The sequence below is a fragment of the Oncorhynchus mykiss genome, chromosome Y (assembly GCF_013265735.2).
Source record: "Oncorhynchus mykiss isolate Arlee chromosome Y, USDA_OmykA_1.1, whole genome shotgun sequence".
Classification (NCBI taxonomy): Eukaryota; Metazoa; Chordata; class Actinopteri; order Salmoniformes; family Salmonidae; genus Oncorhynchus; species Oncorhynchus mykiss.
Window position 1 is genome coordinate 24,521,015 of NC_048593.1, and position 23,591 is coordinate 24,544,605.

Genomic DNA, 23,591 nt, shown 5'->3' on the forward strand with positions numbered 1-23,591 from the left:
GGCGGATGCGATGTATTGAGACGCACGCACCCCAGATATCTCTAGCTTAAACAGACAGATTTTGATGGGGATTTTTGCATTATGTTAATTAGATTTCCACAGGGCCACTGAAATTGTAGGCTAAGGGTTAAGCACAAATGTCATAGCCTATCTCTGTGTCTCTCTTGACTTATTAGTTTATTTACCTTCTTGTTTTTTTACTCCTCTCTGCTATCTTGTCTTCTCTCTTCTCTTTCACCTTCCTCCTCCCAGCTCTCTATCTTTGGCTTGTTAGCCTGGGGTCTTTGCCTTGGCCTGGAGCTATAGCTCAGTCGGGCAGCTGCTTGGCCAGCCCTGGGGGTCCACAGAGGCAAATGGGAAGTCAAGGAGTGGTCGTTGGAGGTAGAACATCTCCCCCAGCAGTCAGCCTCACTGCTGCTACTGGCCTCACATGTCCAATTCACCAGCCTATACCCAACACACATGCACACGCGTGCACGCACACACACACACACACACACACACTCAATGAGACATTGTTGCTCGCTGTCCACACTGCACTTACTATAGTTGTAGTAAAACTGGTGAGAATTGCCACCGTGACCCAGTAAGGGTCCTTAGGTCTGTTTGCCTGTTAATGGTTGGTGACAGCAAAGGTGCAATGGGGCAAGCGGAACAACGATGTCTTCATCATGTTCTTTATCATGTTCTCCTTCATGTTCTTCATTATGTTCTCCTTCATGTTCTCCTTCATGTTCTTCATCATGTTCTTTATCATGTTCTCCTTCATGTTCTTCATCATGTTCTTTATCATGTTCTCCTTCATGTTCTTCATCATGTTCTTTATCATGTTCTCCTTCATGTTCTTCATCATGTTCTTTATCATGTTCTCCTTCATGTTCTTGATCATGTTCTTCATCATGTTCTCCTTCATGTTCTCCTTCATGTTCTTTATCATGTTCTCCTTCATGTTCTTCGTCATGTTCTTTATCATGTTCTCCTTCATGTTCTTTATCATGTTCTCCTTCATGTTCTCCATCATGTTCTCCATGTTCTCCTTCATGTTCTTCATCATGTTCTTCTTCATGTTCTTCATCATGTTCTTCATCATGTTCTCCTTCATGTTCTTCATCATGTTCTTCATCATGTTCTCCTTCATGTTCTTCATCATGTTCTTCATCATGTTCTCCATCATGTTCTCCATCATGTTCTCCTTCATGTTCTCCTTCATGTTCTTTATCATGTTCTCCTTCATGTTCTTTATCATGTTCTCCTTCATGTTCTTCATCATGTTCTCCTTCATGTTCTTCATTATGTTCTCCTTCCTGTTCTTTATCATGTTCTTCATTATGTTCTCCTTCCTGTTCTTTATCATGTTCTCCTTCATGTTCTCCTTCATGTTCTTCATCATGTTCTCCTTCCTGTTCTTCATCATGTTCTCCTTCCTGTTCTTCATCATGTTCTCCTTCATGTTCTTTATCATGTTCTCCTTCATGTTCTTTATCATGTTCTCCTTCATGTTCTTCATTATGTTCTCCTTCATGTTCTTCATCATGTTCTCCTTCCTATTCTACATCATGTTCTCCTTCATGTTCTTTATCATGTTCTCCTTCATGTTCTTCATTATGTTCTCCTTCATGTTCTCCTTCATGTTCTTCATTATGTTCTCCTTCATGTTCTTCATCATGTTCTCCTTCCTATTCTACATCATGTTCTCCATCATGTTCTTCTTCATGTTCTTCATCATGTTCTCCTTCATGTTCTTCATCATGTTCTCCTTCATGTTCTTCATCATGTTCTCCTTCCTGTTCTCCATCATGTTCTTTATCATGTTCTCCTTCATGTTCTTCATTATGTTCTTCATCATGTTCTCCTTCATGTTCTTCATTATGTTCTCCTTCCTGTTCTTCATCATGTTCTCCTTCCTGTTCTTCATCATGTTCTCCTTCATGTTCTTTATCATGTTCTCCTTCATGTTCTTTATCATGTTCTCCTTCATGTTCTTCATTATGTTCTCCTTCATGTTCTTCATTATGTTCTCCTTCATGTTCTTCATCATGTTCTCCTTCATGTTCTTCATCATGTTCTCCTTCCTGTTCTCCATCATGTTCTTTATCATGTTCTCCTTCCTGTTCTTCATCATGTTCTTCATCATGTTCTCCTTCCTGTTCTTCATCATGTTCTCCTTCATGTTCTTCATCATGTTCTCCTTCCTGTTCTTCATTGGGTTCTCCTTCCTGTTCTTCATCGTATTCTCCCCACCATGGCTTTACGTCTGCGTCTCAAACCCCTGTCTAAAGCAAGAGAGCATGTGGCCATTTCCTTAGCTTGGTAGTTCCCTCTAATCAGTAACACCTCTAGCCTTTTGGGGGTCCTATGTGAGATTTGGTGGGGTGGCTCCCCCATCTCACGGGTAAACTAATTTCATGCAATTCTACTCATGCCATGGGGCAGAGAAAAGAGAAAATGTTGCAGTTTCAATGATAATATCCTGTATTCTACATCATGTTCTCCTTCATGTTCTTTATCATGTTCTCCTTCATGTTCTTCATCATGTTCTCCTTCATGTTCTTCATTATGTTCTTCATCATGCTCTTCATTATGTTCTCCTTCATGTTCTTCATCATGTTCTCCTTCCTATTCTACATCATGTTCTCCTTCATGTTCTTTATCATGTTCTCCTTCATGTTCTTCATCATGTTTTCCTTCATGTTCTTCATTATGTTCTCCTTCATGTTCTTCATCATGTTCTCCTTCATGTTCTTCATCATGTTCTCCTTCCTGTTCTCCATCATGTTCTTTATCATGTTCTTCATCATGTTCTCCTTCCTGTTCTTCATTGGGTTCTCCTTCCTGTTCTTCATCGTATTCTCCCCACCATGGCTTTACGTCTGCGTCTCAAACCCCTGTCTAAAGCAAGAGAGCATGTGGCCATTTCCTTAGCTTGGTAGTTCCCTCTAATCAGTAACACCTCTAGCCTTTTGGGGGTCCTATGTGAGATTTGGTGGGGTGGCTCCCCCATCTCACGGGTAAACTAATTTCATGCAATTCTACTCATGCCATGGGGCAGAGAAAAGAGAAAATGTTGCAGTTTCAATGATAATATCCTGTAATTCTACACATTTTATCGTGAGGTGGAGAGAAACATTTGCAGTTTAAAAGCTCATTTACTGCAATTCTACACATTTTGCCATGACTTATTGTATGTTCACATGATATCTGTGTGAGAGTGACTAAAAAAATCCATGGGGGCCCATTGGAGATCAGGGCCTCTGGGCATTTGGTGATGATTAGGCCTACTACAAGGTGTAGATAGCTGGCTAGACTACCTTACCTAGCAATCTAAAAAATGTTAGCTGACATGGCTAATTGAGTGACTGTCAGTGACTGACATGACAAGTGGAAAACTGCTGATGCACTATCACATTTTGAAATTGCACCTTGTGTTTTCTACTTTTCTAACTATTTTCTAAAACATTATTTTTTTGGGGGGGGGGGGGGGGGGGGGTTACAGCTCGTAGTCTGCCTATAGAAAGATGCAGCTCTACCTGTAGTGTGATGTTTGCATTTTTGTCTTCAGTTGAACTTATGTTCTTAGCCCCTACAACTTTTACTTGTCTTTTTCAACTCTAATTTCCAAACACTCCCTCCGCCCCGACCCCCACTCTCAAACACATTGAACAGTGAGACAACTGTAAGACAAAAGCACACATGGTCCTCTCTTGCTTTCTGCCAGCTAGCAGCAGACAGGGTATGAGCGCCTGCCAGACTTCACACGGAAGGGTGTTAAATATACATGTATACCACACCTCATGACTTATTGATGCTTCTCTCCTCTCTTTATGTTTATGAGGTGAGAGGCCTCCCTGTGGTCCTGTACACTGACCCAGGGGTCCACCGGGGTGTCCAAGACACTGCCTGTTCCTTATTATTTAGTCCACTTAAATTAGACCGTAACATGTGGACTCTCCTCCATATATGCATGCTGTACACAGGGATCACATAAATAGTAATGCTACCTTGGAAGAGGAGCTTCTCCATTGTCTAGGAGCTGCATTTATCATCACTGGGAATCATATTTAAGTAGGGTGATGTTTGGGTAGAAATTGACATTATATGGTGGATCAAGATTACCGCTCTTACTGTAGAAGACAAAGACATAGATAAGAAATCCATTATACAGTTTCTGAATTCAGTAGAGATTTAGGGAATTTCACCATCCTCAGGCTTAGGTATTTTTTGTTCAGGCCAAATGGTAACTAGGTAGCTAGATAATTAGTTTTGCTAATGGCACCAGGTCTGCAGTGTATACGGAGATTTGGAGGCAGCAGAATGCCCCCATCCAGCAGGAGGTGCTATAGTGTGATGTGGAGACTGGTGGGCACTTATGGTCTTTGAGGCTGCTGTCCCCTCACTCTACTGTAGGCCTCTGTTGTGGTCAGGGTCAGTCCTGTGTGAGACATTGTTATTGCTCGGGGGTGTATTATCCCAGAAACATTGCTCTGTTCGGTAGTGGGGGTTCAGGGGAGGGGTGGACATTGCCTTGAGAGGCTGCTTAGGGATCTCTGCGGTAGACAGGAGCTCAGGCCGGCCCTAACACCACAATTTATTGATTAGATAATCTCTGTGTCATGTGATGCCTGTGTGGCTTACACTGCCTCCCTGCTGGGGGTACATGGCAGTAATCACTGACTGGGGGGCATGCCTTGAACAGGAGGCGCCACCTCTTCATCTGTTAGTCCTGATTTCATTCATCTTCCCTTCTCTCTTCTCTTCTCCTTCAGCTCTGAGAGGGAAGCGGGAAGCTTAAGCTTTCATTATTTGCTGAGATTGGTATGTCAATCTCTGCGCCCCTGACCCATGTTTGTAGTTCTCCCAGTTTTATCAGGGAAATTATTAGCGGGGTTATCTCCTCTCTGCATGGCAAAGCTTTTCTTCCTCCTCTCTCTGCCTCATAACTTGGGCCACAAGAGGATTTGCTAACCCTGACTTTGCCACAGGAATGACTTACTGTTTTTTCCCCTGACTCCTTCACTCTCGCCAGTTTCGACTGATATTTCAATCTTCTCTACTAAATGTTTATCTTTCAATGTGCCAGAATACAAATTCTTGGTATTTTTCTCTTTTCTGTCCCCTCTCCCATCCTACCCAATGATATGGTAGAATAACGTGTGTTGTTCTTGACTTTGTTTGTGTGAGAGAGAATGACGGGCCTACAGAATGATGGGGTGAGAGAGCCATGGTTAGGGGCTGTTTTTCCTTGGTTCACCCCCACCCATGAAGTGATGACCAACCTGGTTGAACCTGTCATTTTTCCCCCTAACCCACCATACTGAATGGATATACGGTGAGTTCCAACAGTATTGGGACAGGAACACATAATGATACAGTGCAGACTGTCAGCTTTAATATTCATCCAAATTGGGTGAACCGTTTTAGAAATTATAGCACTCTCCCATAGTCCCATCATTTTAGGGGGCCAAAAGTATTTGGACAAATTAATTTATGTGTAATAAAGTAGTCCAATGTTTAATATTTGGTCTCATATTCCTAGCATGCAATGTTTACATCAAGCTTGTGACTCTACAAACTTGTTGGAGGTGGGGGTCAATGTAAATAGTCCGGGTGGCCATTTGATTAATTGGTCCTAGACGTGGCGCTTCGGTACAGAGAGAACATTCTATAACTTGGGTGACTGGAATCTTTTGCACTTTTTTGGGCCTTCCTCTGACACCACCTAGTATATAGGTCCTGGATGTCAGGAAGCTTGGCCCCAGTGATGTACTGGGCCGTACGCACTACCCGCTGTAGTGCATTGCGGTCGGAGGCGGAGCAGTTGTCATACCAGGCGGTGATGCAACCGATCAGGATTGTGTATTGTGTCATTTTGGAGTCTCTTTTTTATTGTAAATAAGAATATATTTCTAAGCACTTCTACGTTAATGCGGATGCTACCATGATTACGGATAGTCCTGAATGAATCGTGAATAATGAGAAAGTTACAGATGCGTGAATATCATACCCCCAAGACATGCTAACCTCTCACTATTACAATAACGTGGGAGGTTAGCATTTTTCGGTGGGTATGATATTTATGCCTCTGTACATGTCTCACTCATCATTATTCATGATTCATTTCGGATTATCCGTAATCGTGGTAAAATTGTATAATTTAAAATCTAAAGTTCCGTTGGGCCAAAATAACAAAAACGTTTCACTACCCCAATAATTTTGCAGCTCACTGTATGTGTTCACCTTTACACTTCATACACAGCTTAGTTGCAAATGTTCAATAGTATCCAGTGTGATATTGTCATGCAGTATTACTGGTTGTCGGTCTTTTTTTATATCAAATAGTAATGACAAATGCTTACGTATTATCTTTAACTCCATTATTATAAGTCTATGGGTATAGTGGGAATTTATTTTTCACTGCAACAGTACAGCCTATGTTCATGGCCTACATGTAAGCTTAATTTGGTTCAATCACTATTGCAAGTAGCCTATTATTTTCGTTTTCTAACAAATATGGGAAACTTAACTTGATTTTTTAAAGGTTGTGGATATTAAGTTACAATAAGACTTTATAATTATTCACTATTAAATAAATACATCACAAAATAGTTCATAATTTGAAATTCAATTGGATATGCAGTTGCTAAATAGGAGAAACAGCCTCAAGTATTTTATTAGAACTGTTTGTAAGAAAAGCTAAATATGCTATTCTGTATCATTTGGTATTTATCGATTTTTCCATTCTCTGAGGATTCCTCTGGATTAAATAACGTTGCCTGTTGATTTTAAAAGTCTGCAGTAGTAACCAAATCTACAGATAAAATACTGATTGAAAAGGCACTGTGAAAAAAGACTATCGCCCACTCTACAACGCAAATTGCGCTTTGATTGACTCTTAATTTCCTCTGAAGGTTGTTTTGTTTGGTTTTTATTCTGAGTCAATGAGTTTAATCAGAGTCACTGATCCTCTGAGTCTAAGCCTCCTCGTGTTGTGTTTTTGTTTGTCGGGAGCTCAACGAGACTCTATCCGCACTTCATTAACCCTGAGCCGGGGACAAACCGCGGCAAGAGCCGAGGGATTTGCACGTATCCTTTCACATGCAAAAATATCAGCGTCATCCAGCAAGACAGGGAGCTTTCCCTGTAATCAGCTGCGCACTTCGCAAGAATAACCCTTTTCATAAATGTTGAGGGGGGTCATCGTTATTTGAATCAGTCATGGATCCTTATGATATACTTCTAATTAGATTTTTTGGTGGGAAGGTGGGAATTTGCTACAGGTTTTCCTCTCCCTTTTTTTCAAGTCCCAACCAACCACGGTGTGATGTGTAGCCTTTAAAGGCTACTATTTCTCAGTTAGGCTATAGCAAATGTACGCACTATAAATGTGTCAATTAGTCAAAGTCAGTCAGTGTGATGTTTTATGGAGTGATTCGCTGGTGGTCAATGGGAGAAGGGAGAACATGTGCCATGCGAGCAGTGACTATTATCGACTTTCAATCAAAAGCTAATAAAGTATTTGGTCTAATCGTTAATATCCTATTGGCCAACTCTGTCAGACTAAACTCCCTAACCCTGTGCTTTATAGTCTGATATTTTGGTTGGTTTAAAGTTAGACTCCTATTGGGAGTGAGGTTGGGGTGGAGGGTGGGGTTGGTGGAGCAGAGGCACTGCCGAGCCGCTGACCAGATGTCCCAACGCTGATCCGGCCCACAGTCAGCGTCGCCCGGTCACCAGCTGTTGGAGCCGTTTGGCAAAGAGCACATCACAAACACTCTCAAGAAAGAGGCATGGAAGCAATCAATTTCCAAATGGGATCATTTAAGGCACTTAAACAATTGCACACTTAGCCTTACATTAATATTTCGTCTTCATATTGTTTATGGAAAACTAATGAAATTGAATTATTAATGTAGTGTAGGGTATAGGTCTAGTGTATTAGCCTATTTGCAACATGTGCTAGCCTAGCTGAATAAATTGACCTCTTTTGCCAATGATTGACGCTCGATGCAATTGCTCGAATCCGTAGCAGCATATTTCCATGATTTATTAGACCTATGTTAGATTTAACCGACTCAACGTTTGAGGCATGGCGTGTGTGTTTTAATTGTCGTTGTGTGTTTTATTATATACATATTCCCATTAATGTAACGTTTGGCAGAACTATGAGCCTAAGCCAAGGTGGATGAACGTTGAAATCCATCTGTATTTATTCATATCAAATATATAGCCTACCAAAATACATTTCTAGTCATAACTTATAAGATAGGCAAACGTTTTAGATATCAAGGCAGAATAAAATGTCTCAAATTGAACTCTCACCACTCCAAAGCGTTGGATAAATATCTAGGCGTGTTTTAAAGGTTAAGTTGGTTAATGTTCCTTGCTCTGGCGGTGACATTCTTTATGAACATTTTTAGGTTCGACAAATTAAATACATGACATTAAACAAATAGTGAGGGGGGTTGAGGGAGTGTTTGACAGACATGTTAAAAAGTATTCAAACACGGTGTTTCTAATATAATTATACGAACCTTAATTCGATTTTATCAGGCATATTTATCACAGGTTAGTTATACCTTGACTCTCCTTTGTCTCAACATAACACGTTTTGTTGTTTTATGATGAAATATACCAAATTATAATCTTTGTTTGTAATTACATTCTGGCATTATATATATGAAACGATGTCACCGTGTCATTTTGCTGTACAGTTTGGCTAAACATGAGGTTGTCATTAATGATAAATGTCATGAATTAATCTATTGATAAATTGGAAAGTGAGCCGTTGACTCGAGCAATGATTGCAGGACCAAATCCATTTGTCCATTTCTACTTCCGGGAGAAAACGCCACTTACCAGACCTTGAATAACCCCAAAACAACAACTAATCAGATATTAGATTGCTTATAAAATATAGCCTTGATAAAATAATATAGAGGACTAAAAGTATATGCCTACAGCCAAAGTCTTATGCTCATTTCAAAAGTTTACTTTGTGTATCAAACGAGTGCATTGCTCTTTGGTTGAACTCGAAGGTGAGGATGGTGATGAAGAAGACGATTAGCCTACATGTATTCCATTTGCAATAAAAATCGATGTGGGCCCTGTATTTGTCATGCGTGGGTTTTGAAAGATATAACGTAGTCACGTTATTAAATGAAATACCTTTATTTACACGTATATAAAAGTAGATCCCCCTCTAGCGCCGACTTAAGATGTTTGAACAGTTTGACAAAAGGTTCGTTTAGCTAACACATGGGGAGGGGAACAAAAACCGATCCAGAAATAAGAGAACCAATCCACAAATGAATATCTGCAATATACATTTTCACTAAAGAGAGTAAGTAGCCTAACAAGGTTTCCACCGGTTTCGTATGAAATAAACGTAAGTAAGTAATGCACAACGTCTGTTTAATACACCTAGCAAATCAACAGGCACACGACCCAAATTGGCAACCGACTCAGTCTTCAATCATTATTTGTTTATCAAAAATGAAGGGTTTGCAAGGATACATTGCGCCTTCGTAAATTGATTTAGGCCTACCTCTTACTTTGACTCCGTATTTGATATCATTCGGCCTTGAGGTAAAAACCTTATGATTAGACATTTTTAAATACATTCATCTCATGGACTTTCATTGTTCCCCCCCTGATTATCTCTGAAATGATAGGGAATAAACCTTGAGCTCTTGCTAATCTATAGTTTTTGTACAGAATCTTTGTCATCTGAAGGAAATAAAAAAATGAGTGAAATAAAAATATCTTCAAATCAAGATACTTTAAAAAATAGAATTCAAAATATTCGTTTTTACATGTCTACGTCTGCTGATTCTTATGTTGTGCCTTTGTAAAAAAGTGAATGAAAGTCAACTGGTCTTTGTAAAGAGAAAGAGAAAGAAAGAATAACTGTTATGAAATACCTTTGGCTCTCCTCTAATTATTCAACTCAATTTGGAATGCCATTTCAGTTTACAGACCAATACATTGGTTTGTTATGCATGTTTTTTTCTCTCCATTGTATCCTGACAACATAGCCTAATAATCAAAATAATAGTAATTTTATGATTTCTTAAGTCTGAGTAAAAGTGACATTGCCATAAGACTTGGTGCCAGCAACTAGTATCTGTAAAACGATCGTGTCCTTTCTGATGTAGCCCACGCTAAAGATTTTTATGGTAAACAAAAATATAAATATATAAGTTAAATACATAGAGAAAAATAAATAGGCCTAAGTTATAAATAAATAACTTCAGTATGGTAAAAACCTGTCCACTTTAGTGAGTTGGAAATCTTTTGTCACCAGTTTGAATCGTTTTTTTCTCTCTCGTTTAGAGTCCCAGACTGACAGGTATGGCATATATCCGGAGAGGCCGTCTCACCGCTGCTGTGTTGGCCGGGGAAGCACACCGGAGAGAAGGGGGAGTGGGGGTGGTTCACTACCCCCCTGCAGACCGTGGAGAAGAATCCGCGGAACGAGAGGTCGTTGCAGAGCGGGAGGAGGCGCCGAGGGTCCTCTGTATAGGTAGAGCGCCGCTCCGGGGTCCAGGTTGGACATCAGGCTTTGGGGGTAGAAATAGGGCGACGGAAACATTCTCTGAAGAGCAGAGTAATTTCCAGCCTCCGCTAACAGTTCCAGTCCAACCGCTGTCTGCCTCTTCCACTTTGTTCTATTCGGACAAGAAACAGTAGATATTAGTAAGGGAACTCTTATCGTAAAGTTCTAAATAAGTTTGAAAAGTACAATTCAAATCTTTTTATTAAAGGATTCGGATCATATAGTTTAGAATTCAATCACATCTGCATGCGTAAAAAAAAACATATTTGGGGAAACCCCGTTGAAAATGCATGCACAAATAAGATATGTGGTTCAATTTCAACGAAATTAAATTGTTCTTACTGGATGTAGGCCTTCCTTGTTAGTAAAAACGTTAACAAAACATGTAGCATATTCTCTTACCACAAGGTACATTTTCTTTTCCATTGTGGGGTTTGAAATGCACATTTTAATTTCAGTCATTAAAGTTCAGTAAATTGGAAACATCTGTATTCAATGGGTGAATTTTCGGTTTGGGATTGTATTGGTGTCATCATGGCGTCGGAAATGTGTTTTCCACTATTTTTAAAATAAAGATTCAAAGTGTGGCTACTCTCAGTGACGGACTTCGGTTATTCTGTTAAATCATTCCCCCGTCACGCGTATTCACGCGGAAGGGTAATCTGTCAGATTTAGATTGTCAATTGAAAAGCACTCCTCTATTAGGTAAATTATTTATAATTATAATAATTGAGTAATTGTAGTAGCGTGGGTGAATTATTGATATGGCATTGACATGCAACGATAGATTATTAATGCACCAAAGTGTTGTGTTTTTATATTTATTAATGTCGTTTTGCTGTCTGAATGTCAAAGCTTCATTAGGAAACCATTTGTTTTTCCCCTCCAAAAATTATTAAAAACAACAAATATTTCTACCGTCCTGGTATTTGAATCACATTGTTCAAAGTTTTAATGCAGTGCCCAATTGCCAATATTTAAAGATGTTTTTTCTGTTATAATTTTCTCCTTTATCGTGAAGAAATTGATGCAGTTTGCAAGTTTTGAGAAATAAAATCGATCTATGTGACCTGGATGCATATGTGACAAATACATTTGTCTGACTGACATGAGAAAATCATTCTGTCTATAGGTGAAGAGTTGACAGGTGCACGCGCGCACACATATTCTATTTTGGCATGAGCTCACTGCATTCATCCATTAAGCCTGTATCCCACTATCAAAATACTTATCGTCCTTTTAAATAGGTTATAATTCGTGTAATTAAACTAAAGGCAACCAAGTGTGGCAGTGCTTACCTCCTGTTCTGGTACCAGGTTTTGACCTGTGTGTCTGTGAGGTTGAGGGAAGCAGCCAGCTCCATTCGGTCTTGCACGCTCAGGTACTTCTGCCGTTCGAAGCTGCGCTCGAGCTGGGCCAGCTGGTGGTCGGTGAAGGCTGTTCGCGCCTTCCTGGGTTTCTTCAGCCGAATGTGATGCGGACTGTCCCTACTGCTCGAGATCTCTCGGCCTCCTTCCTCTTTCACTGCTCACAAGAATAGGACAAATATTTTAATTAACCTTTATTTTAACAGGGAGTCACTCTGAGACCACGGCTTCTTTCGTCTGTAAACTATACACAATTATAAACTGGCAGGTGCAAGCCCTGAATGCTGATTGGCTGACAGCTGTGGAATATCTGATCGTATACCACTGGTATGAAAAAACATGTATTTTTACTGCTCTAATTATGTTGGTAACCACTTTATAATAGCAATAAGGTACCTCGGACTTGTGATATATGGCCAATATACCACGGCTAAGGGCTGTGTCCAGGCACTCCGCATTGCGTCGTGTTAAGAACAACCCTTAGCCATGGTATATTTGCCATATACCACACCTCATCGGGCCTTATTTCTTAAACATGAAACACTCAACAACAAGAACATACATATATTTCAAATGTTCATAAAGCCTATCAAATTGATGGGCAAGAACATTAAACCAACTTTGTCTCAGCATTTCGTATTATTCTGTAAGTAAATGCAAACACTCCATTTAGGATGATTTGTTACTTTTGGTATGGTTACATAAGACAGATGGTTTTAAGGCAAATTAAAGTAGGGTGGATGGGTGGGCATATAGGTTACGAGTTCGAATCTCATAACAGACAAATAACATTTGAGCTAATAAGCAACTTTTCAACTAATGACTGCTTTTTAGCTACTTTGCGACTACTTAGCATGTTAGCTAACCCTAACCCTTCCCTTAACCCCTAGCCTAGCTAACTTTAGCGAGCTAGCTAGCTAACGTTCGTGAGCTAGCTAAAATTCATAATATATCCAATGTTTTGCATATTCGTAACATATTGTACGTTTTGAAAATTCTGACAATATTGTATATTTAGCAAATTCGGAACATATAACATGAATTTTAATTCGTAACATATCATACGAAATGCGTGCTGGACATTAACAAATTAATACCAACCATACGAAACGTAACATAGGAAACGTAACACACCATACTAAATGGAGTGTCTATGATTTAAGTACAGAATAATGCGAAACAGGCAGCAGGTAGCCCAGTTGTTAGAGCGTTGGACTAGTAACCGAAAGGTTGCAAGATCGAATCCCGAGCTGACAAGGTAAAAATCTGTTCCTAGGCTGTCATTGAAAATAATAATTTGTTCTTAACTGACTTGCCTAGTTTAAAAAAGGTTTTAAAAAATGCCCTGAGACCAGGTTGATTAAACAGGCACGTAGGCCTATAAACCCATGACAGACTTGGATTTCATCAAAATATAGGCCTAGCTACATTTACAAATGGACATATTTCAAAGTTTAACGTTTTTCAACATTCATATAGCCTAGTTTTGGTGATCCAATGTTGGAGGACTTTAGGACACTCTCCATTGCGCCTAGAGATTTTATGAAGATGTAGCCTATCTAAAAAATGTATGTCCCTTATTGTTTGCACATTTTAAAACATTGTTTCTGCAATGTACTGTGTGTAAGATTCCCATTTGTTATATTCTTTACTTTGCTGTTGTGTTGGGTCTTGAACTGTAATAAACCATGTTCAGTTCATTCTCCCCCATCCCACGCTTCTCTCCAAAAAGAGGCTACACGACGTGAGAGCTCTTGCTAGCTGAATAGTTGAGTCGTCTCTCAAGAACCACAATAATCCGGCTAATTGAGCCACAAGGGAAGGGAGTCTTTCAACCGCGACCGGAGAAACTTCACAGGGCTGCGGTTAAGAGCGAAATAAAGAGCCGGCCGGCCTCGCGCGTTACAAATCTGATTAGCACTGGGACAAATTGCATCAAATCCCCAAAATATTAGGAGGCGGATTCGCTGAAATCAAAGCAGCGTACCAGTCCCTACAAGGTTTATGGAGCAGAATTGACTGCGTTGATATCAATGAGAATCTGTCACACACACACACACACACACACACACTGTATCCAAAGTAGAATGATGTGTTATTCATGTTCATGTTTCTTTTTGTAAACTGGGGTGAAGTCATTGACCTGCAGGAAAACGTTAAACTCTTGCTATAAAAGATGGATGTAATAACATTGTTCACTATAGTATAAATAACATGTGGGCTTAAATAATATGACTAATATTAACCAATAGTCTAATGAATAATAACAATAAGAATAAGAATTTGAATACTAATAATATATCCTTATTATAATCTGTTTTTGTCACGGCAATCTACCATTTTCTTAAGGGGTGGATATATTTTGTGTTTTGGTTGTATAAGTTAATCAGATAAATGTTTCTGCTTTGCTTTGTCTTGGCCAGGACGCAGTTGTAAATGAGAGCTTGTTCTCAACTGGCCTACCTGGTTAAATAAAGAACAAATGTATTGTATGTATTGACTAATTCCTGCAAGAAGGAATTGACCTCGCCTATCAACGGATGACTTAGTTGTATCCAGGTGCTGCATCATTCAACTGACAATCGAGGTGACATGTATGTTGCGGCTGACATGAAACCGCCAGATCTTTGATGGCATTTATCTGGAGGCGACCCTGTCATATTTTCCCCAGCTTTTCTCTTGCCTCCCTGACATCAACAGATGCTTTTAAGACGTCTGCTAATGCAAGCAAATGCGTTTGAAAGGAAAAACGGGTTGACACCAAATCATTGGAGAATATCAACAGTGTGGACGTAATACTTAAAGAAAAGGCTAGTGTATTATTTTTCAATTAACCTATATAAACTGTAACTATAGCCGATAGAGCTCCTGTTGTCCAAGATAATATTGTTGGTAAACTTTCACCAAGCGATTCATCTCTATAGGGTTTACAGTCCATAAGTGTACATATCATATTCCATATCATTTTATATTTGATTAGATACATATTAGATGGGATTCATTTTGTGCAAGCATAGATACAATACTTTCTCCCTAGTCTTCCGAGTCAAAATGTAAAACCTTTAAAACTTCTAGAGTTAAAATCAGTGATATAGCAAATCAACTGCTACTGCAGGCTAGCCTAATATCTGCATGAAGCTAACACACAAATGCAGAACAGCAGGCCTACAAAAATTCAATTTGAAATTATGTGATAAATAGACCTAAGTGTAATTTATTTTAAAACATTATGTTTGTTTACATCAGTCTTTTACCTTTGTATTCGCTGTCTGACGACGAGTTGCTATGGATTTTGTCCATGAAGTCCTCTGCGAGCTTGGAGGCAAGTCGCCCTGTTTCTTGAGTTGGCAAGCCATTACTGGAGTATGGGGCGCAGGCGGCCAGCGGTTTGCAGTCAGCTAGAATATCTCTGATCAGAAAGGAAGAGGTGACGGTCCGCGGCTGTGACCCGGCGGAGATCTGTCCTTGTTGGAGATGAAGCGGCAGCCCGATAGCGTGACCTTGCCTCTGCGATGCCTCATCCACACACTCCCTCCTCGGCGACCGGGGAGAGGAGCAGCCGCTCTCTAGGTCTGACCTCGGGCTGAACTCCAACGGTGACCGGCACTCTCCCACCAAACTGTCCCCTTTCGACATGACCGGACTTCCAGGTCTGTGGGAAAGTAAAGAGTCGATCCCAAAGCTGGACCCATTGGTGGATGCCTCCATTGTTTACCGGCGCAACTGAGTTCTTCGAGGCCTCAACTCAAACTATCATTGGTATTCGAGGCAAGTTCAGGTTGAGCGGCGATTGCTGAGATGAGACTGCCTCAATTTATCCAGCTGGAAAATCCAAAGATGTTACGGAAATCACAAATATTCATCCACGATGTTTTCTCCTCTTCTTGATTGAATTTTATAGCTGGCAAAATGGCAAAATCTCCAGGTTATCGATGTTACATCAACCCTGCATCCAACTATTTTGTCCTAAGTACAGCACTCTTCATAAAATCGATGCAGCTTGGTGCTATTCTCTGTTGGGAAGTTTGATTGATTTTTCTGGATCCAATTTTTTACAACATTTTTTAGAAATTAAAACTCGTCGGTAAGATTTCTCAGTTATTTCTCAATTTATTTCAAATATTGACAAAAAACTGCATTGATTAGAGGCAGTGGAGCGGCATTAGCGCAGGGTAAATAGGCTGGCGATTCAGCACCACGTTTCAGCACCACGGACAGAGACAGCAGCGAGTGTTGCAGGTATAATTCAAGACCTGGAAATGACGCAGCGCGAGGACACAATTGCTGAAATGTTAGTCACTTAAAAAGTGTTTCGCTTGTGTGACCCGTGCGGCGCTCGATGGCAGAGGAAGGTAAAGGCATCCTGAGCCAGCATAGAGATGCAACAAGAGACTCGAAACCGGTGGGCAGCTGCAGTCGAGAAGACGTGCACAGAGGTAACGCGGGTTAAATAGACATAACTGTGAACGAAAGCACAGAGATGAAACTTGAGGAAAACTCAGGAGCTAGGTTTTTAAGGACGCCCCGTTCACGTGAGTCCCCAGTGACAAGACTTCATTGGTTGAGGGGACTTTTTGGGTGCTGACGGGCTTGTGGAGAGGAAAGTGGACCCCCCACATTCTCACTCATCCCTCCTCCTCGCTCCCGTTCTTTGATTAAAAGAGACATTGAATTCACCAGGATACTCAGATCCAACTGTTTACATATTTTTTTCCCACTATTTGCTTTCATTACATCATTGATGAGGCTTATAATGAATGGGGTTATTATGTGGAGCTGGTAGGACTTTTCTCTCGCATCTCGTTCAGTCAAAACTTAACAGGCTTTTTTTTTTAAAAGCATTATGGACAATTTTTTACCTTTGCATTTATTGAGTCAGAATTTAGGTTAATTGTTTTTCCATCTATGTTAGAGTTGTTTTATAAATATCAAAATACTTTTCTAACAAAATATTAAGGGTGTATTTGATAACTTTTTTTCTGATTCAAAATTAATTCCGAAACGATTTGTATAGTATTATTATTATTATCAGCAGCATCAGTATCAGCATCAGCATCAGTATCATCTCCATCATGTTGTTGTTGTTGTTTTGTTACTGGTATGAGAAATGCATATCATTGTAATATTTCTTCCTATAGCCTAGATTTAACGTAGCCTGCATTAATTTCTAATGCGTTGAGGACACAGCCAGTGCTGTGAACTCATTGTTAAAAAAATTATTATGACACAAATAATATTTTTATCTTATCGGACAACAAATGTTTTGTTGTTGCATAGGCATATGCACCGAGAGCAAGAATTTCATACATGCATAATTAGGCCACAACATACTACTCCATACACTTCTTTTCTGGGGGAGAACAAAGCTCCAGCATCGAATAGTCAACTTTAGCTCATAATAAGTAGCCTATCTAATAGTAATACAATGCTAATGAGGAATAATAGTCCGAACAGCATGTGCTGAAAGGATGGCGTGACGCAAACTTTAATGTGCATGAAATGCCATTGTCTCCACTTTCGTTTTTTTCCTCCAAAACAGTTAGCCCCACATGACTCCCCGACAGGCCCTAATAATCGAACCCCCCATGTGACCGACAGATTGGAGGCGAGCGTTAGTCTCGACACCGGCAGGTTAGTGAATCCGCTCCCCGCTTCCATAGTGTCCTATCGCGGCTGCAAGCTGTCACATTAAGGCGGGGACAGAGATGGAAAAGAGTAGCCTACATACTCATCCTAACGTTGTCTTTCTTTCCAATTTAGTCTACTTGGGATCCGGAGGTGGGTTATGGAGATTTCATTTGAACAACTCCTGTTCCTTGCCATTTAAAAAATAAATAAACTAAATAGCTTTTTTTTATAGGTCCATCTATTTCACAACTCAAATCTGGCCTGAGTTTACAATTATCAGATTAACAATTACATGGCTAAAATATAAGGTACATAATATAGTAAGTAACAACTGTATGCAAAATAATTCAAGTGGAAACACATTGCTTTGGGTCCGTCTTTTGTAAAATAGTTGTCGTGATTACCTTTGCACATTTATATTTCTGAGCTACCCTTGCAAGAGTAATCTAAAGTAATTTTCTGTACACTTTCCCACTTTATCGAACAATTCCACCAGGGAATGAGACTGTAGACTTGCTTATGGTGTGCTGATCTCTTTGTCAATATGTTCCACTGCTACCACTTGTCTCTTGCAAGTGTATGGATGGTCAGGTGTACACTTCCTTTGTGTGTGTGTGTGTGTGTGTGTGTGCGTGTGTGTGTGAAGGTGAGAGATGTAATGCAGTGTAATGACTTGGCTTGTCAAAGGAAGCAGAGATTTTCTGTGTGTGTTAATGTTTGAGAGACCTAAAGCATACAATCACTTTCTATCACATTTCTGTCTTAAAGGGTAATACCACTCAAAACGATATTTTGGTATTTGTTTCATTAGTCTGCTGTTGATATAGTCCCATAATGTTTTGCATGTCAGCAATCAAGTTTTCAAGATATAGTACTTTCAACATACAGAAACTGTCACATTATGATGCATTTTGTAAATATGACATAATGGATGAAACCAAATGTATTTTTATTTTATGTCTTGCACACACATTTTGGGTGTTAGTCAGTTTTTATAGTCCAAGGGTGGTGTCACAGTTGTAAGTATTGGTCAATATACTCTGTCAATTTTCAAAACTGATTAGGTTTATGTAACTAATAATTGTGTATCTGAATAATATGTGCATAACACATGGTTTCCTCACACTGTAGAAAGTGCAGCTGAAATTAAGAATATTTATATCTAGACTGGCAACGTGGTCTCATGACAATTCGTATTATTCTGTACGTAAATATGTGACAGTCCATTTAGTATGATATATTACGTTACATTAGGTTATATGAATGGAATAGCAATTGTACAATATCATACAAATTATAGGATGTATAGTATCATACCTCTTACCCTGTCGTGCAATAGCATACAAATTGGATGACCTAACTTTATATCTTTCTCTGAGAACAGGTTGCTTGTTAAGCATAACAACAAAGGAGAATTACTGGGAGAATTTAATTTGGCGGTTAAGGGAACTAATGACAAAGGTTAGGATAATCAACAAACGTAAAAGGTTAGGAAAACTAAAAGAACAAAGGTTAGGAGAATTTACATAGCAGGTTAAGTGAATTGGGTTAAGTTTAGAATAACAGTTAGGGGAAGAGTTAGCTAATATATGACTCAAACACTCAACCTTTGGATTGCTAGATGGTCAAGGATTACACCCATCCATCCTCCCTGACCAACCTCCCTACTTTAGTTTCTTTATAAAGTAAACTAGTAGGTATCATAGGTCTTGGAGTTTCTCAGAAATACATAAAGTATGTTTCATATGGCTCTGAGGCCAGGTTGTCACTTATGTTAATATTTTCTTTCTGGACACTGACTAATTTCTGCTGCTAGAAATCCCTTTCCAGGCCTCCCATGTGGCGCAGTGGTCTAAGGCACTGCATCGCAGTGCTAGATGTGCCACTAGAGATCCTGGTTCGAGATCCTGGTTCGGCCACGACTGGGAGTCCCATGGGGCGATGCACAATTGGCTTAGTGTCGTCTGGGTTAGGGGAGAGTTTGGCCGTCAGGGATGTCCTTGTCCCATCACGGTGATCACGCTCTAGCGACTCCTGTGGCGGTCCGGGTGCATGCACACTGACACTGTTGACAGGGGTACGGTGTTTCCTCCTACACATTGGTGCGGCTGGCTTCCGGGTTAAGCAGACATTGTGTCAAGAAGCAGTGCGGCTTGGTTGGGTTGTGTTTCGAGGATGCACGGCTCTCGACCTTTGCCTCTCCCGAGTCCGTACAGGAGTTGCAGCGATGGGACAAGACTGTAACTACCAATTGGATACCACGAAATTGGGGAGAAAAATGGGTAAAATAAAAAAACAAAAAAAAACAACAATAAGAAATCCCTGTCCACTGTGAGTAATAACACCTACAGGGGCTCCCATTCACTCTGGGCAATGTGTGAAAACAATATGGTGATTTTAATTTATTCATTCGATTGGATGTGTGTTAAATATATATCTAGATTTGTTTTGTAAAATGCGTGTCGTCTTTGTATAAACTTTGGCATCTCTATCGTTTTGGGACATTGAGTATAACATGGCTTTCGATAGGAGATATGTAAAAAAGATGACTTCACACAAACAAACAGCATAAAAAAACATCAGGATTGGCACATCCAGACCAGTCAGGGATGCAAATGATGCACCTTAAAAAGCCATCAGGTATGGGACTTGACAGACAATAATGAGAATCGCTGAATCTTTTATAAGGTTAACACTCAAATTTTCCAGTCAGCTGTCACACAAGAAACAATTTAGCACAAGCATGCGGGGGAAATAAACCTTCATCATCTCATTAAAGTTGACAGGGCCCAGGACCGGCAGCTCTCAGCGCCAGGCAGCGCCACCTCATTTTGTGTTGGTAATTTGCAGCAGAGACAGACCTCTCTCCACCAGAAAGAGAGAGGCAGAGAGAGGGGAGGTAGAAATTATGAGGAAAGCAATAGCGAAGGGGAATGGCAGAGGCTCTTGGAGTGAGTGCAGAAGAAAGGGGAGGAAGGATGGAAGGAGGTAGGGAAGGTGGGAATATGGCTAGCTCACCAGGAGTCTGATTCTCCTTTAATTGGAAGCATTGGGCATTGTCAACTGAGGATTCTCAGCCACTCATGACAGGTAGAGCCGTCAGAATGATAACCCACTTGTCAGTGCAAAAGACCAATAAAAACAAACCACTTTTGATTTAATTGGAGAGGCCTAGTCTGTGTGTGTGTGTCAGAGAGAGTGAGTGACTGAGTGGATCGCTGGAGGGCAGGGGTAAGGGGTGCATGTGTGTGTGTGTGCGTGTATGTGTGTACAGTTTGGTGTCTGTAAAATAAATCATCACTCTAGCCTTCAGTAGCACTCCCTTCATCACCTCGCTGCCCCTCTCTCATCCTTGGCCAGGCAGGAGCCAGGGAAGAGCGAGGGGAGAGCCAGGGGAGAGCCAGGGGAGAACGAGGTGAGAGCCAGGGGGATTAGCCAGGGGAGAGCCAGGACCAGTAGCGGTGCGTGGGTGAGGATGTAGTTTTGAGGTTTTGATGTTGGTGTGCTGTGCCTTTTTTTCTCCACACATAGTGTTGTGTTCCTTCCAAACAACTCAACTGTAGTTTCATCTGTCCACAGAATATTTTGCCAGTAGCGCTGTGAAACATCCAGGTGCACTTTTGCAAACTTCAGATGTGCAGCAATGTTTTTTTTGGACAGCAGTGGCTTCTTCCGTGTTGTCCTCCCATGAACACCATTCTTGTTTAGTGTTTTACGTATAGTAGACTCGCCAACAGAGATGTTAGAATGTTCCAGAGATTTCTCGAAGTCTTTAGCTGACAGTCTAGGATTCTTCTTAACCTCATTGAGCATTCTGCGCTGTGCTTTTGCAGTCATCTTTGCAGGACGGCCACTCCTAGGGAGAGTAGCAACAGTGCTGAACTTTCTCCATTTATAGACACTTTGTCTTACCATGGAGTGATGAACATCAAGGCTTTTAGAGATACTTTTGTAAACCTTTCCAGTTTTATGTAAGTCAACAATTCTTAATCTTATGTCTTCTGAGATCTCTTTAGTTCAAGGCATGGTTCACATCAGGCAGTGATTCTTGTGAATAGCAAACTCAAATTTTGTGACTGTTTTTATAGGGCAAGGCAGCTTTAACCAACACCTCTAATCTGGTCTCATTGATTGGACTCCAGGTTAGCTGACTCCTGACTCCAATTAGCTTTTGGAAAAGTCATTAGCCTTGGGGTTCAACCTACACTTTGAATGTTTAAATGATGTATTCAATATAGACAAGAAAAATGCAATCATTTGTGTGTTATTGGTTTAAGCACACTATGTTTGTCTGTTGTTGTGACTTAGATGAAGATCAGTTCAAATTTGATGACTAATTTATGCAGAAATCCAGGTAATTCCAAAGGGTTAACATACTTTTTCTTGCCACTGTATGTGTTGTGATAATTGTGTTGTTTGCTCTATAACTTGTTAGTTCATATGCCTTGCCACTGTGATACAGTGCCTTGCGAAAGTATTCGGCCCCCTTGAACTTTGCGACCTTTTGCCACATTTCAGGCTTCAAACATAAAGATATAAAACTGTATTTTTTTGTGAAGAATCAACAACAAGTGGGACACAATCATGAAGTGGAACGACATTTATTGGATATTTCAAACTTTTTTAACAAATCAAAAACAGAAAAATTGGGCGTGCAAAATTATTCAGCCCCCTTAAGTTAATACTTTGTAGCGCCACCTTTTGCTGTGGTTACAGCTGTAAGTCGCTTGGGGTATGTCTCTATCAGTTTTGCACATCGAGAGACTGAATTTTTTTCCCATTCCTCCTTGCAAAACAGCTCGAGCTCAGTGAGGTTGGATGGAGAGCATTTGTGAACAGCAGTTTTCAGTTCTTTCCACAGATTCTCGATTGGATTCAGGTCTGGACTTTGACACCTGGATATGTTTATTTTTGAACCATTCCATTGTAGATTTTGCTTTATGTTTTGGATCATTGTCTTGTTGGAAGACAAATCTCCGTCCCAGTCTCAGGTCTTTTGCAGACTCCATCAGGTTTTCTTCCAGAATGGTCCTGTATTTGGCTCCATCCATCTTCCCATCAATTGTAACCATCTTCCCTGTCCCTGCTGAAGAAAAGCAGGCCCAAACCATGATGCTGCCACCACCATGTTTGACAGTGGGGATGGTGTGTTCAGCTGTGTTGCTTTTACGCCAAACATAACGTTTTGCATTGTTGCCAAAAAGTTCAATTTTGGTTTCATCTGACCAGAGCACCTTCTTCCACATGTTTGGTGTGTCTCCCAGGTGGCTTGTGGCAAACTTTAAACGACACTTTTTATGGATATCTTTAAGAAATGGCTTTCTTCTTGCCCCTCTTCCATAAAGGCCAGATTTGTGCAATATACGACTGATTGTTGTCCTATGGACAGAGTCTCCCACCTCAGCTGTAGATCTCTGCAGTTCATCCAGAGTGATCATGGGCCTCTTGGCTGCATCTCTGATCAGTCTTCTCCTTGTATGAGCTGAAAGTTTAGAGGGACGGCCAGGTCTTGGTAGATTTGCAGTGGTCTGATGCTCCTTCCATTTCAATATTATCGCTTGCACAGTGCTCCTTGGGATGTTTAAAGCTTGGGAAATCTTTTTGTATCCAAATCCGGCTTTAAACTTCTTCACAACAGTATCTCGGACCTGCCTGGTGTGTTCCTTGTTCTTCATGATGCTCTCTGCGCTTTTAACAGACCTCTGAGACTATCACAGTGCAGGTGCATTTATACGGAGACTTGATTACACACAGGTGGATTGTATTTATCATCATTAGTCATTTAGGTCAACATTGGATCATTCAGAGATCCTCACTGAACTTCTGGAGAGAGTTTGCTGCATTGAAAGTAAAGGGGCTGAATAATTTTGCACGCCCAATTTTTCAGTTTTTGATTTGTTAAAAAACTTTGAAATATCCAATAAATGTCGTTCCACTTCATGATTGTGTCCCACTTGTTGTTGATTCTTCACAAAAAATACAGTTTTATATCTTTATGTTTGAAGCTTGAAATGTGGCAAAAGGTTGAAAAGTTCAAGGGGGCC

At 40.4% G+C, this 23,591-nt stretch overlaps 1 protein-coding gene and 1 long non-coding RNA gene across 2 annotated transcripts in view; one reads left to right on the forward strand and one right to left on the reverse strand.

The window, feature by feature from the left end:
- Positions 1 to 11,149, forward strand: part of LOC110509859 — a 31,803-nt gene extending 20,654 nt beyond the window's left edge. The window contains exon 4 of the long non-coding RNA XR_002471493.2: positions 10,330 to 11,149. This is a non-coding gene — a long non-coding RNA (uncharacterized LOC110509859). The remainder of the gene's footprint in view (positions 1 to 10,329) is intronic.
- LOC110509858 (barH-like 1 homeobox protein) lies at positions 9,142 to 16,435 on the reverse strand. The gene is made up of 3 exons (XM_021591021.2): positions 15,174 to 16,435; positions 11,851 to 12,076; positions 9,142 to 10,664 (listed from the first exon to the last, which is right to left on the reverse strand). Exons 1-3 carry the CDS (start codon positions 15,625 to 15,627, stop codon positions 10,373 to 10,375), a joined length of 972 nt encoding a protein of 323 aa, XP_021446696.1. The 5' UTR covers positions 15,628 to 16,435; the 3' UTR covers positions 9,142 to 10,372.
- Between the last annotated feature and the right edge of the window lie 7,156 nt (positions 16,436 to 23,591).

Bases quoted from the DNA above. Each gene is read 5' to 3' on its own strand.
- LOC110509858 (XM_021591021.2), bottom strand. From the start codon at position 15,627: ATGGAGGCATCCACCAATGGGTCCAGCTTTGGGATCGACTCTTTACTT. The intron at 12,077-15,173 runs GTAAAAGACTGA...TCTTGTGAGCAG, and splicing joins GTCAGACAGCGAATACAAAG to TGAAAGAGGAAGGAGGCCGA. The intron at 10,665-11,850 runs GTAAGCACTGCC...TTGTCCGAATAG, and splicing joins ACCTGGTACCAGAACAGGAG to AACAAAGTGGAAGAGGCAGA.